The 16,488-nt window shown below is 33.9% G+C and overlaps 1 protein-coding gene across 1 annotated transcript in view; it reads left to right on the top strand.

Annotated features, from left to right (window-relative positions):
• The window catches only part of LOC145246709 (tetratricopeptide repeat protein 21B-like), a 1,013,541-nt gene that overhangs the window by 878,363 nt on the left and 118,690 nt on the right, over positions 1-16,488 (top strand). Inside the window, exon 34 of the mRNA XM_080108443.1 lies at positions 10,362-10,415. Coding sequence (XP_079964569.1) covers positions 10,362-10,415 — 54 coding nt within the window. The remainder of the gene's footprint in view (positions 1-10,361; positions 10,416-16,488) is intronic.

Raw genomic sequence — 16,488 nt, 5'->3', positions numbered from 1 at the left:
ATAAATTTCTCTGAAAAGGGCACTTTTAAAGCAAGAATAAAAGGGGCAGGTGCTTCGGCACCGCTAGCACCCCCTCCCACTCTGCATGTCCCTGCCTTTTGGCTTATGTGATAATAAAACTTCTCAAATGCACTCTTTATGTTAGGCTGTGTAAGGAGTTAACTTTGGTCCAAATCGCATGTTCCTTCTTTCATCGGATTACTTCGATTACCGATACTTAGTGAAGACATTACAATACAAAACCTATCTATGAACACTACCAGGCATATAAAGTACCTTCGTGTGAAATTTCATAAAAATCGGCCCAGCCGTTTATGAGTCCATAGGGAACGAACTCTCAGGCACACAGATAAAGAGATTATAGAAACAATGAAGATAATGTTTGGATAATTTAAATGTTGAATTCAACTGTAAATGCTTACAGTACAACAAAATCTACGTTTTTCTTTTTTATTCATGTGTAACTGCTTATCAAGAACCACTTGAGGATGAGACTTAAAAAGATCATTGGTTGAACGGTGAGCATCACCCTGCAAGGATTGGAAACAAACAAAAGTATATGCATAAAATCCTCTAAATTATGTAATGGGAGAAAGGCCAATCAGATTTCTTTCATATACCATGAAGCACGAAAAGAGGTGGACTTTTTTTTTACATTTAAAATATTGTCTTTAAGATTATTGTTATGGTGGCACCCACTCATTTACATATGTGGATAATATTACACATAAATAACAAGACTCGGTTAGTCTGTGTTAACCAGAAGCCACCGAAGGCCGAGCCGAGAGCAGATATGTTCTCCAGCCAAGACTCTCTTACCTGACAACCATTATGTAAATATACTGTAAATATACTTTTCCTAATACATTTCTTATTGATCTACCTTTGTTTGTAAAGTCTTCATTTGTATTGCCTTATACGTTATTTGGTTCAATCTGCAAACATAACAATTATTATCATATATAATCATCATCTTATCTATAGGCTTGTGCACATTACCACTATTGATAGTTATACTCCCCTGTCTTCCTGCATCAACCAACAAATTTTCATATCCCGCCAATTCAGTAGCAGCCTAAAGTCAAAACAAGAGAAGAAGGAAGAGGTAAAGCTGTCAAGCGAGAGGATTATTCACATGTGTTGATTTATGAGAATGTGTTGTATCAGTTGAGAGAGAAAGAGGGAAGCATACGAGTGGATAACAAGAGTAAAAGAGACAATGAACGAGAAAGATAGCATCAAATATGTTTAGAAAGTTTATTTTACTTTACAGAAACTTAGTGTTTTGGAATTCTTGTGATGATGGTCTCATAATTTGTATCATTTGGATTATTTTAACTACCGTTCTCACAACGTTTCAACTGATGTAACCTCCAGTCTTCTTCAGGTGTATCTTTTTTTTTTTTTTACACAGTGATCACCACCTATCAAGGCCCGGAAGCCACTCAGGGATAAGGGTTATTGCAAGTACATTACGTTAGTGTGGAGATTTCATGAAGTGTTTACTTAAGGGGGTGGTTCATTAGGAATTTGTTAACATTGGACTTGAAGACATCCAAGTTGTAGTCCGGAGGGAAGCAGGCAGACGGAACAGAGTTCCACAGGCGTGCAGTTCTAAGAAAGAAGCTTTGTTCATGGAATCCGCGTTCTGATTTAGGCACAGATACAGAGTGGGAGAAACTTTTCACAGTGGATTCAGCTAGATGGGTGTTTTTCGAGAAAGATTGGCGAGTGGGGACCAGAGATTGGAGTTCAGATGAGCACCTGCCATGGAAATAACGATAGAACAAGGATAGGCTCGCAACGTCTCTTCTGTGGGAGAGAGGTTGCAGGGTAGCGAAAAGGGCATCCCCCACTAAGCCACGAAGTCTATTTTGTACTCTGTCAAGGCAGGATAGGCTGTTTTTAGCAGCTCCTGCCCAGATATGGCAACAGTATTCCATCCTTGGACGTACTTGGCTTTTATATAGATAGAGAATTGCATCAGTAGTGAGATATCTTCTGGAGCGGTAAAAGGATCCCACCATCTTTCCAGCGACCCTGGCAACAGACTTGATGTACGTGTTCCATTTCAGATCAGGAGTAAAGGTCAAACCCAGAAGCTTGTCAAAACATGGGGTCTCACCCAGACGAGAGCCATCCATCACAATTGATGCCAGATGGGGATCAGAGCGTTGATGATGTAAGGATAGAAGTTTGGTTTTGGATGCATTAAAGGTAACCAGCCACATCTTCCCCCACTGAACCACGCGCTCAAGATCAGAGGAGAGAGAATCAGAGAGAACTTTGTCATTTACAGCCTTTGATGTGTTGCCGTAGATGGTCGTGTCATCAGCATAGATGCCAACGAATGATTTAAGTATGTGTTTAGGGAGGTCATTGATGTAGATCAGGAAGAGAGTTGGGCCCAGGATTGACCCCTGAGGGACTCCAGCATTTATATTGCAGGCCTCCGATTTTTGTCCATCTACCACTACTCTTATGAGCCTATTGGAGAGAAATGATTTAATGATTGAGAAAACATTTCCAGTTATACCGTAGCTGGAGATCTTGTGAAGTAGACCCTTATGCCATATCTTGTCGAAGGCCTTTGATATGTCAAGAGCAATTGCCCTAGAAAGGAAGCCTTTGTCAAGAGATTCACTAATCCTGTGGGATATAACCGTCAGCACATCTGCGGTAGATCTTGCAGAGCGGAAACCATATTGTGTGTCACTAAGAAGGTTATTCCTGCTGAGGTGGTTGACTATTTCTCTATTTAATATGGATTCCAGCAACTTACTCATAACACACAGGAGACTTATTGGTCTGTACTGAGAGGGAGATGACTTATCACCTGAATTCTTAAATACAGGGCAAACTGATGAGGTCTTCCAGGGAGTCGGAAAGCACTTCTCCTTAAGGCAGCGCTTAAATAGTTTCGTAAATGAACTGGAGGTATCTTGTCGAATTCAGGAATCTGTACAGGATTTCGGATGAAACCCGTTATTGAATCCATAGCAGTAGATTGCTCTTGTTCTGTCAGCCCTGACTGGGTAGAACACTTAATTAATTTGTACTTGTATTCCTAGTATCACACTACGTATTGAACCTTCAACCTCTAGAAAACTGTCACTTAGAATTGATTATTACTTTAGTGGGCTTGACAGAACGAAAACAAACCACTCCCATGGATTAAATATAGGGTTCTTTTGAAATGCAAATTCCCAACTTTGTCAGAAAGATTCTTGAGTTTGAAAAGATACACATGCAAAAAATTGGAGGTTAAATCGGCTGAAATGTGAAAATAACCTCCAAGATGAGAACAGTACTAGGAATAATCTACATAATTCATATTACAGTTTAACTTATATTTTCTATCGTCTCACTGTGGAATTTCCATGGACCCTGCTTGCATATTCTAATACTCTGATTGCTACATGCATACCATATACGGGTACTAATTTATGATGATTAACTGATACATACTACAATGTTTCTGGACAACCTTTGAACTAGAAACTAGAAGAGGAAACTGATATCGTCTGATTCATGGGTATGAATGTAATCCTTGTTGCTTTCTATATAACTATAAAACTCTGAACCTTCTGGGCTTGCTTTCTTTTCTTGGCTGAATCTTGTCTTCAACAGTCGGACGAGTCTATCTTTTAAAAAAAGACTAACAGGTGAATCTCTCTCTCTCTCTCTCTCTCTCTCTCTCTCTATATATATATATATATATATATATATATATATATATATAAGCAAACAATTAATAAAACATGTTAAAAATACTTTGAAATGAGTTAAAAACATATTTAATCTGAAAAGGAAACACTAGATAAGTGGATGGTTCTTAATTCGCGGAGTTTTGAAGAAATACTTTCCTTCTCATCAGAAAATAATCATTTATATGTATATATATATATATATATATATATATATATGTGTGTATGGATGTGGCTCAGAGGCTAAGGAAGTGTGAAGAGTTGTATGCTTTGGTTTTCATTTTCATATATATATAGATATACACAGGCTGACCCCCCAAAAATGGGCCCCAACTCTAATAAGGCCCTGTTTCTTAGTGTTTTGTTTGAATGAAATGAAACTTTGGTCATAACTAGTTTATTATATTCCAAACATCACATCAAATCACAAGGGTCTTTCGCCATTTTTCTCCGTTGACTGTAAAATGCTCAGAAAAACAATTGGATGTCCTCTGTTATTTTGGGGGTCACCCTGTATATATATATATATATATATATATATATATATACACACACACACACACACACACACACATATATATATATATATATATATATATATATTAGTTTTTATCTCACTACCGTAGATTAGGTTCAATATAATAATCGATAGAGAATTGTCTCTATAATAATAAATACATAATCTGAATGAATTAAAATATCATATTTAAGCATATCTTACGACCGGCCAACGCCGGCGGCCTGCTAGTATTATAAAAATTCAATATTTTTATCTTAAATCGAGATTTCTTTGTCTGTCCAATGTTTCTAAAGCATGTCATTAGTTAAGAATGACATGTTATAACTAAAAAACGATGTGTTCATTAACATCTCATAATAACATTTTAATTTTACTGCATTTCTCTTTTTCTCTTGCTTTTTTTTTTCATACATCAAAAACAGAATTTTCATTTTTATATAGAATACAGATTTTAAATACTCGTGTTGTGACGTCATTGAAAGAACAAATTATATCACAAGTTTAGAAGGGCAAGTTTAAGTAGGATAAACTGACATGTTTGTTCACATCTAAAAATATAGAAAGAATATGTAAAAATCTTAGAATTAAGTTATTGGCAAGTTTACAGATATGCAATGATGATGATGATTAAATATGTGGTTGCATCCAAGATGTCACAGATGTGCGAATCTCTGATTTTCACTAATTTTTTTTTTTCACATGGTGTGATTTTTTATGCCATGTTTTTTAAATGCCTTACATGACTTTTGCGTCAGCCATTCTGAGTTTGGTTTATTTTTTTAATGCTTTTTAAAATTATTTCTGTACTTTTTATAAAGATGAGAGACGAATTTTGTTTATTTTAAATGTTCTATTTTGTCTTGTGCAATATAAAAGAAAACGAATATTTTCTATTATTGCAACTAAGGAACTCTAGTAAAATAAAAAGGTATAAATTCTGTTGGAAAAGAAAAAAAAAAACGGTAAAATGAGTAAGGAAGCAACAAATATTGCAAACCAAACAAGAAATGTCTCAGCTGTTGAGAATATGCTAAGCAACGAAAACCATAATCTGCTTAAAAGTTCTTACTATTTCTTTGGGTCGTTCAAATCTTGAACCCATGCATTCCTTCTTATGTCATCTATAATTGTTTTGTGTGATGGCACTTTTATTAGACTGATGCTACCAGGTCAGGCTGTCTGAAGATATTGGCTTCCTGAGACGAAATTCACCTAGCATTAATGCCTTTTGTTTTTCTACTTCCTTTTGCAAAACTTAATTTTGTTCTGCAAATCCAAAACCAAAAACAACCACCCACCTTTTTCCTCTTTTCCTTCTTCCCATTTCCCCTTTCTATCTCCCCCCCACTTCCTGACTGGTTTTCTAACTTAAAATGTACCAAACATTAATACTGTAACCCTTTTTCCCTCTCCCATTGAAAAACTCATTCATGTTCTGCAGAACGAGGAACAAAAACGATAAAATCCACTATAAAACAACTACACCAAACACTACAAACTAGCGATTGAAGATACAAAGAGCTTGGAGAATAAAAACCTTCTACAAAATAGCTCCATGCAACATGAATACTATTTCCAAAATAACTGGGTTCGGCATTAAATAACTCAAAAAGGGTTGATATGCTGTAAAACAACCAAACCAAACCAAACGTTTATTAGATATTGCTTAACATGAAAACCATTCACCAAATGCATGCTTATATAGATTTAACTGATGAGGTGTGATTCAAAGGTTAGTTGTGCTGCATATAGGATAGGTTTCTTTGTAGTCGGTTTAACTACGAGACATAGAAAGGATTTAAAGTTAGATTTCAGATGTCAAGTAAACTTTAATGTAGAAAGAATAAAATGCACAATACTGATAGCTAAAGGTTTCAGATTCCCTTTTCTTTTTACTACTTACTGAAGCAGAAAAAGACTCGAAGAGGAGGATTAAGAAGACGGATGAACTTTTTGTTGAATGACAAAGAAAATTATGAGAGGATTGAAAATGATTAATGAAGTAAAATTGCCATGTTAATTACATAGTAACTGAGACATACTAAAAGCTCTGATTGGTTGAACAATGATGATGTTCAAAAAGAGATACATTTTTTAATTGTCAATAGAAAAGCCTACATCCCCACCACTAATAACCTGCAAAAAGGGGGAAAACAGTCCTAAGATGAAGGGAAAGGATAGTAAGTAAATAGTAAATAGCAATTGTATGGATGGAAATGCTTCATCACATATTTCTGAAGAAAGAGAATATAACAATAGTTTTTCATCTACCTCATAGCATACCTGGAGCATTGGGCTTAATTAACAGTCATCTTGTTTTTGTGTATAGCATAAGACTGGTTGCTCACAGCAGGAAATATAGGCCTTTCAGAAATTAAGCATCAACATTGAGTCACTGTTATGAGCACTGGCTGATAAGCTCCCAGAACCCAAATATTATTATGCTACATCAAGATCATAGAAAAAGAGTCAGAAGAATAATCTCCACCACAAAACTAGAATCATTTTGGACAAGACTGTCTCACAAAACGGGACAGAAACACCAAATACGAGATACAAAGAAGAGGGGGGGGGCAAAAGAATAGAAATTTTTGAATCTATTTTGTCTATATTTCAAATCAATTTACTAGATTTTAATGAATACGTGCATCAGTTACTAAATAAAGCAAATAAAATAATAAATATCTCTCCTCTGATCTTGAGCATGTGGTACAGTGGGGAAAAAGTGGTTGGTTACTTATAATGCATCTAAAACCAAGCTTCTATCTTTGCATCATCAATGTTCCGATCCCCATCTGGCATCAATTGAAATGAATGGCTCTCGTCTTGGGGAGGCTCCATGTTTTGGCAAGCCTCTGGGCTTGACCTTTACTCCTGATCTCAAATGGAATACATACATCAAGTCTGTTGCCAAGGTCGCTGGAAAAATGATAGGATCCTTCTATCGATCCAGTAGATATCTACCTGCTGATGCAATTCTCTACCTATATAAGAGCCAGGTACGTCCAAGGATGGAGTATTGCTATCACATCTGGGCAGGAGCTGCTAGGAATACTTTATCCTGCCTTGACAGAGTACAAAATAGACTTCGTAGCCTAGTGGGGATGCCCTTTTCCCTTTCCTGCAACCGTTTTCTCACAGAAGAGACGTTGCGAGCCTGTCTCTGTTTTATCGTTATTTTCATAGCAAGTGCTCAACTGTCACCAAATATTCACGAGAAACATTCGTTTAGCTGTAAACACTATCAATAATTTCCCCCACTCTTTATCTCTGCCTAAACCTAAACATAGATTCCATGAACAAAGCTTCTGTCTAAAAACTGCACACCTGTGGAACTCTTTTCTGTTTACCTGCTTTCCAGATGACTACAATATTATGGTCGTCTTCAAGTCCAATGTAAACAAGTTCTTGATGAGCCGTTCTTCTTAAGTAATCCAATTTACTATGATATTGTCCTTTTGACCACTGTACACTCTTTAACCCTTATCCTCGAGTGGCCTCTGGGCTTTGATAAGTGGTTTAAAAAAAAATAATAAAAACAAATAAATAAACAATTAAAAAAAATAAAAGCTTGCCACATAAATAGTCCAAAAGAGTTACCAGAAATACATAAAGATCTTCCATTGCAAAAGACAAAAAAAAAACGGGTAAACCAACATGCCAAATATTTTCTGGCTGGACTATCCTATGAATATAAGGATAAAGAAGGCTGGTTGGACTGGTTAAAAAGAGGATTGCTCCACTATGATCAGAAGAGAATGATAATGTCAGAGATCAAGACTTGATGACCAATGCTTTTAGGAAAATGAATGGTCTCAACAACAACCACAACAACAACAAGTACAGATTCTGCCATGCAGAACTAAAGAAAGTGACCCACCTGACATCCAGTTGTAAGGTTCTTCTGCAGGGCAACTTCTAAACAATGCAACAAAATGGAGTGTGTAAAAAATATTCCCACTAGACCACCTGTAAAAAATTGAATATCTAGTGTAGCAGCAAGTCCTGGGAACATACCACAAAGGATTGTTGTAAATAAGTGTACACTATTCTTACAGCAACATATCTAGAAAACGAAGCTATGAAACCTGATAGAGTGGTATGAGACGAGATGGATAAAGTAGTTGAGAGAAATACAGCATTGTATGCAAATTAGATAGCTAAATAAATAAAGCAAAATACTGCCGTAATCATGTGACTTCACATGTGATTAATACAGCACAACAATGGCGTCACTGATAGAATGCATTAACACACTGGAGGATCTAGACTATGTAAAAAGATGGATAAGATTCTTTGAGGTGCTGGCTAGGATAACAAAACTAAAGATAAACGAATTGAAGGGGAGCAAAAATGAAAATACTCACATTTTTCTCACAACAGCTGGATATAAAGCGATCCAGAAAGTTTCAACAATGGCATATCCAAGAAATTTGGAAGAGCTGACCTCCAAAGATATTGGCAAGATAATAAAAGTCAATATCAGACCCCCCCCCCCAAAAAAAAAGGTTAGCACTCATTAAAAGAACAAAGTTTCTGAAAATAAGATAGAACCCAAATGAGTCTATTGTACAATTTGTGCACCAATTGAAAGAACAAGATATTGCGAATTTGAAAAATTTGGCGTTGGTAGAATAAGTCAGGAAAATTAATTAATCATGTTACACTTGATTGACAGTATGGACGATCTTTTTTTTTAAACATAAGATATTGGAAACACTTCTAATTGTTAATTTAACACTATATAGAACATTATATAGAATTCATGTAGCAGTTATACTTAATAAAGAAATATAACCAACGATCGAATGAAGCAAAAACATTTTGCACACACAGACACAAAATCTTATTCAAGTTTTGCAGCAAATGACATATCAAGAAAAAAAAAATAAACGTCCAGCATTCGCTAAGACTTGCTCAGTTTGCAAAAAAATAATTCATCACTGAACATGTGAAGAAAAGTTGAAGAAGGCAGATTCAAAATCCTATGCAAATTTTGTAACAAATACAGCATGTCAAGAAAAAAAAAAAGTTCAGTCTTCGGTAAAAACTCATGCCCGGAACAAGTGCATATACAAAAGAAAAGTTGAGAAAATTAAAGACACACCAAACAATAGCAGAGAAGTAGAAATTTTCATGCAGAACACACCAAAGACTAGAGAAAATATAAATGGGGACTTTTTTTTTTTTATTTATCTACTCTACCAAGGCTTGAAAATCTAGTCTAGCTTTATGATTCACTTACGAGAAGGAGAAATATATTTATGCATTGTCCAAGCATACGAAAGGAAGTAATTGTGCAGTTTAAAACTCACAACATCTGATATGCCCAATGCTCATCTATTATATAAGTCTCAGTCGTCTGTGTGTTTGTATGTTTGTTAAAAACTGGTACTATTAGAAAGAGCGATCTCTCGGATATATAATATCGAAAAATTAGAAAACAAAATGGTCAATTATTTCATGTAGAAATGTTTTGTCAGATAAAAATCTTGGTTTTTACACTGTTTGATAAGTGTGCATGGTTGATTCATTGTTTCATTTTAAAAAGCTAAATTTGTAACGTGATACCATCTGTTATGTTTTGGTCCAATCGATAGTGTTTGCTTATAAACTTAAGTTTTGCTAGTTCGTGTCTAGAACGCAACATTTTTTTTCTTTTAATAACGTTTTCTCTTTCTTATCTTTTACAATTGTCAACTTTCTTACGCACACCCACCATCCAGCATTTTTTCTTTTAATGACATGATAAAATGGCACCTAAGTCCCGTTTTTTTTTTTTTTTTTTAAATTGACTCAATTATGATATTAATATTTACGAAATCTCCATAAATGAAAATATTATATTTAACCGTAATTTACAACCGGGCAGCACCGGGTGCCCCCCACCCCACCCGCTAGTCAATTCTAAATACTGACTCTCGGCTCAGGATTAATTAACTTTGATGATCTGACAAGAACTGATGTTTCAATGTAAAGCGTCATAAGTTTGGAATCAATAGATGACAGTAAAAAAAAAAAGGAAACATTTTAATAATGTTACTTTAAAAATTCCTGTGAATGTTGGCATCATCATTTTTTTTTTTTTTGTAGACTTGATTCATTAACTATAAACCTTTTTCTCTATATTACAGGATGCTGAGGATTTAGAAAAGAGTTGGCTGCTCTTAGCAGATATTTATATTCAGGTAAGTTGTCTTAATTCCATCTCAATTTTAATTCAGTGCTTCCTTTCTAAAGCTATGCATTATCTCATTGCAAATTTATGTATTTACTGAATTGCTGTTAGTAAATAAACGTTGCTTTCACAGTTGAACCTGGTCAATACTAAAATGAAAGACTATTTGGAAATACCAGTTATTTCGGTTTCGTTTCTAGTGGTTCTGGATTTCTCCTTTCCAATGAAACTGCTAACTCAGTAGAGGTGTGTTTCGACTTTGCTTTACAATTACATGTACAGTTATACTTACAGAGTGTGTCCATTGTCCCTCAAGACTGAACAGAAGCCATGTAATGATTGTCGACATGTGGCCGAGGCGGCGGTAGATCGCAAACCATTTAATGTTTAAACTACCTTTTGATGATGGTTGTTGTTGAGCATCATTGATTTCATATGCTGACATTCGTTTCCCTGATATCTTTCTAGTTAGAACTCTTTCTAGAAAGACATCAGAAACTTACAAAAGGGACCAGATAAAGGTTGCCAACATCTCAAAATAAAAGTGTTTCTAGAAATAAACCGAATTCGAACTTGCCACACCCAGGTTGTCAGTCCATGTTATTAACCACTTAGCCATAATCACTTCCCTTGGTGGTGGTTGCAAATGCACTATTAATGTTGCTGTTGTGTTGCTTGGGGAAGGTGCAGAAAGCTGCTGCCAGCACTTAACATGTAGACACATTTCCTTCAAGATTCTATGCAAAGCTTATTTTAGCTTGTGTTCATTCAACTATCTTACAAGATAGTGAAACAAGAGTTCTAAACACTTTTGATATGCAGCGATTTTGGCATAATTATCATGTCATGATCAGGTAGAAAGAGCGATCTCTCAGACACATAATATCGAAAAATGAGAAAAAAAATCATCATTTCATGTACTGGAAACTGCAAACTGGATGAAAGGATCCCTTTTATGGTGCTTCTTCAGAAACTTGATATTGGTGGAATTACGGATGTCCTACGAGCTCAAGGACTTATGTGATTTCGATCATGTGCAGCAGGCCATCTATTGCATCATCTCCATGCATGCCTGGTTATTCTAGGTATTATGGAGCATAATAGATCAAGGAAGACCTGTGTTAAATTTGTAAGAAATGATATAAATGCATGCAACCTGACTGATATCACCCTTTAAATCGAACTACATAAAAAGCAAGTGTGAGATATTGCTTGGTGTCCGTGATGAAGAAGAAACTATTTATTTAACATGTGTTTTACTAAACATAATGAATATTAATATTAATTTTTTATGAACATAAGCAGACATCGGCATTCACATCTGATTTAGAATCATAGTTACCTCTACAACCTCATGCATACAGATTTCCTGTGAAGTAGATAGTATTAAAGAGTATATGGTGAATTCATTCCAACTCACTTAAAATTTAATACCATTGGTTATGCTGCTGTGATGTTGGTTATTGATCGAATTTGAGATTCATTAGCAACACTTTCTTTTTTTTTTTTTTTTTTTAATTATGTTTGATCTAAATAGGGCGGATTGTCATTGACGTGTAAGGGCTACTGTGATAGGGGCCGAATTTATAGAGGGCAACTTATAGCTGGGGAGTAAGGTAGTAAGATATTGATTCATATTACATTTAAATTTCTGCATGTTGGTACAGTTGAGAAAAATGGAGAGCATAGGAGGAATTCAAAAAGTAAGCATATATATATATATTTTTTTTTTTTTTTCATATAATATTTTATCTGAAATAGATTTTAGATTTAAATTATTTAATTTCTTTTCATTGTTTCTTTTCTTTTTTTTTTCTGGGAAGCATTTTCTAATGGAAACAAAAATATATTTGTAAATTTATTCTCTACAAACTTCCTGAATATTGCTGGCCCTGTCGGTGGGGCATTAGAATACGCCGACTGCCCCCCTGCAGAGGGTAAAAGTCCCTCAATGGGGGTCCTGGATATGACCTTAAACTATATCCAGTGGTGAAGCCCCAACTTGCGGGATTTGGGGAGTGTGGAGCCACCCTTTAATTACCATTGCTCCCAGGTCCACTCTGACCCGGAGTGGTAGTACCTGTTAGGGTCCCAACTATGGGTTAAATAGAAACCGACTTGAAAACAACAAAAATATTCTATTAAAAAAAATTTTTTTCTTCAAAATCACTGGATTCGGCATTAAATAACCTAAAAAGGATTGATATGCCGTAAAACAAAAACAACCAACCAACCCATCCTGAATATTGCATATTTTAATGATTTTCTTTTTCAATTACTCAATTTATTATTACCTGATTTTTGGATTTCTCCTGATCCATTCCTACCTTAAATTGCAGATTGTTCTTTTGGAACCTTGTGGAGAATAACTTCATTGATTATGCCTTTTAATTCACAAAAAATTATGTTTTCAAATTTATCATAACAAGTAAAATGTTTTTTTTTTACTGATTTTTATCCTCTGATGAAAAGAGCATTTTTATTGAAAATACATGAGTTAAGGATTATTCTTTATTTTAATTGCTTGTTTGAATACTTGATTGATTAATAAATATTGTAATTTATTCAATTTTTATTTTCATCATCAATTTTCTTGTGTGCTGTTTTCTGTTATTTCGATAGATTATATTTATCTTTGTAATTTTATATTATATATATATATATACATATAAATATATGTACATATATACATATATACATATTAATATATGTACATATTAATTTTTATGTTAATATATCATAGAATCGTTCTTAAAAGTAATGTTTTAATAGCATTATTATACTTATTATTTATTTGCCTATATATATATGCTATTATTTATGTTATTTTTATTATACTTATATATTTTTTTAATTTATTTACATATGAATGATTATGTTATTATTTTTAATTTATATATTAGTGAAATAGTAACTGAATTTACAATTTTGTAATTGGGAAAGTAGTATTCTCCGCTGGAGAACCATTAATTAAACAGCTGGCATTTATTTGTTTTAAATCTCTTAAACAGCTACATGATAAACAGCAGATTATCTCCATTTTATATTTCTCAGTTTAAGTTATGGCTTCGTGTTTATTTTTCACTTTTATTCCGTTGAATCCCCTTTTATAATTGTGAATTTTATAGCAGTAAGTCATGCAAAAGCTAAGTCTTTGATGTATTTAATTCAGTTAGTATCCCTAGGAATGAAAGCTACTAGTGATACGATGATTCCAATATTTTCCTGATTCTGATACAATTACCGATTCTGTGCTAAATTCCCAATTCCGATACAATTAACAATTCTGATTCTTTGTAAATCTCTGATTATTTAACTCTAAGATTGTTATTTCCTCCGATTTTCGTAAAAACACATGTTAAATATGCAGATATTTTCCTACACGTCAAAGAATACTTGTGGGGGACGATGTATCGATTTTAACTTTACTGGTAATTTAAAATCAATAAATATTTATTATTTTATCATTATTACCAGCAATAGAAGATTTTACTTTAAACGAAATCAAATATAAAAAGACAATTAAAAGAATCGTTTTGGCATCGGAAATTAGGCAGCAATTTTTCTGATTCCAATACCAATTTCAATACCCCAAAATCTTCCGATTTTTCTGATTAATTGTCCCAACACTAAAAACTACATTTTTAAAAAAAAATAAAATACGGAAATCTTTTTAGACTATATATATATATTAGTGACAGTACGATTCCAATATTTTCCTAATTCTGTATAAAATTTCCAATTCTTTACAAATCTCTAAATATGTAATTATATAGTTGTTTTTTTTTTTTTCTGGTTGCTGTGAAAACATGTTAATAGTGCAGATAGTTTTTGAGTATAAAAATACACTTGTGGAGAATGATCTATATATCTTAGTGTTACTGATAGTTTAAAATCAATAAATATTCATCATTTTATTATTACAACCAGCAATGGAAGATTTTGCTTTAAACAAAATCAAATAAAAAAGGCAATTAAAAGAATCGTTTTTGGAATCTGAAAATTGCCATATATTTGCCCCAATACCGATTCCAATACCCTCAAAAGTTCCGATTTTTCCAGTTCACGATTCTAATTTTGACTAATTGGAATCGGAAAAATTTGTGCCTATTTTCCGATGCCAAAAACGATTCTTTTAATTTTACTTTTTATTTGATTTTGTTTAAAACAAAATCTTCCACTGTTGGTAGTAATGTTAAAAATAAATACTTATTGATTTTAAACATCATCCTCCACAAGTTTGTTTTTATGTTTGAGAAAATATCTACACGTTTACCATGTTTTTATGATAATCGGGGGGGGGGGATAACAACTTGAAATATTTAGAGATTTATAAAAAATCGGATTCCGTAATTATATTGGAACCGTGTGTAATCGTTTGTGCATGTACCGACATAGGCATACATTTTTAGTTGTATTGTAATCATTTCTAGGAGTTCACTTTCATTTCAAATGTTCTATGTTTATTCACAGACAATTTTATGCATTATATATTCGTTTGTACATTTTTGAATTTAATGTTGAAAAACTAAAGTCATATTAAATGACTCATTAGGGTTGATATGCCATAAAATTCATCTATCATTATGTCGCATGCCTTCTATAGATTTGTTGTTTGGAGAAAGACGAAAAATAGAAATGTAAAGAAATGTCCATGTTTCATAATCTTCATCCATCTTAATCCTGGAATTAATAGAAAAAACACTTCCTTCCGTATTATATTTCATTAGTTTAATGCATTTCCGTTTATTGAAGATTCGTTTATCTATTAGAGTGTTGCTAAAGAATGCAGGAAAATACAAGCAAACGTACCGAATTGAAAAAATAAATAACTTCAAAACTTCTTGCATTCATCTTTAGTTGTCAGTTTGTGTTAATGAAAATGCCTCAAACAATAGAAGATGCAAAAAAAAAAGAAAAGAAAAAAGATTGATGATCGACGAGTTAAAAGAATTACAGAATTGATGAGGGCAAACCCATTTTATCTATACAAAATGCATATTCAAAACTGTTTTATTTCCTTTGACATTTTTGCAATAAGGTAGTGTTATTATTTACATATTTTCGACTACTGTCGCCATCTTGGTTGCTCTTATGTGTACTACATTCGATCGTTATTTCTCCAGCTTTCATCAGGTTTCATTCATTTCATATGAATCAAATGATTCTATTGCTGGCATTGGTTCCCTCGATATCTTTCTAGTTAGAATCCTTACTAAAAAGAGATTGCCTACTTAGAAGGAAGACACCTTGAAAGTTGCCAACATCCTAATGTAACAGTGTGGGTGCATGTATGGTGGCTGCATGCAAATGCCAAACCGTGTGCGAAATAAAAAAGAAAAAGACTATAAAATGAATGTGTGTGCAGCCAGACGATCACATTCGAGAGGTCAGAAAGAAGGAGCATGATCACGTTTGATTCGGGAAAGTACCCGGAAATAAATGACGTTGTTACAATGGGAAATAAGTGAGTACAGGTTTAAACTTGTCTTCTGTTCCTTGCAACGTACTCTGTTACAACGTGTTGGGTCCCAAGTGTCCACATGTTAACGTGTGTATAAACGTGTACTACGTTACACTAAGTGAAAGAGTTTCTGTGGAAAGAAGTGGACTCAGACTTGGCATGAACAAGTTTTGAGCCTGTGTTGTTAAGCACTTAGCCACTGTCCTATTCCTTTTATTAGCTGTCATTTGTTATTCTAGAAATTTCAGACTGAGGAAATGCTTTCTTCCAATGGAAGACAAAGGGCTATGAACAGTTCTAGGAGAGGAGCGTAAGGCTGCTAATATTGCTTTCAATTTTGAGGTATTAAATAGCAAAGCAAAATTTTATAACTAATGTATACTCCCTGTAAGAAATGCCTTTCTCAGAAAATAAGATATTTACGCATGGTTCTCAAATAGTTTCTTGTCTACTTCCTAACATATCTGGAGCATCAGGGTTACGTAGTGACAACAATCTCTGTTCATGTAACATAATACAGGCCATAAAATTTTCAACTGTATGGGTAATCTTAACCTCATGAAGTGTGCAGAGTTCTTGACATAAGATAGGGACCTACCTAAATGATAATTAATTAAAT

The sequence above is a fragment of the Euprymna scolopes genome, chromosome 24 (assembly GCF_053919585.1).
Source record: "Euprymna scolopes isolate OS-2025 chromosome 24, ASM5391958v1, whole genome shotgun sequence".
Lineage (NCBI taxonomy): Eukaryota > Metazoa > Mollusca > Cephalopoda > Sepiida > Sepiolidae > Euprymna > Euprymna scolopes.
This window is presented reverse-complemented; position numbering and strand designations above follow the sequence as displayed.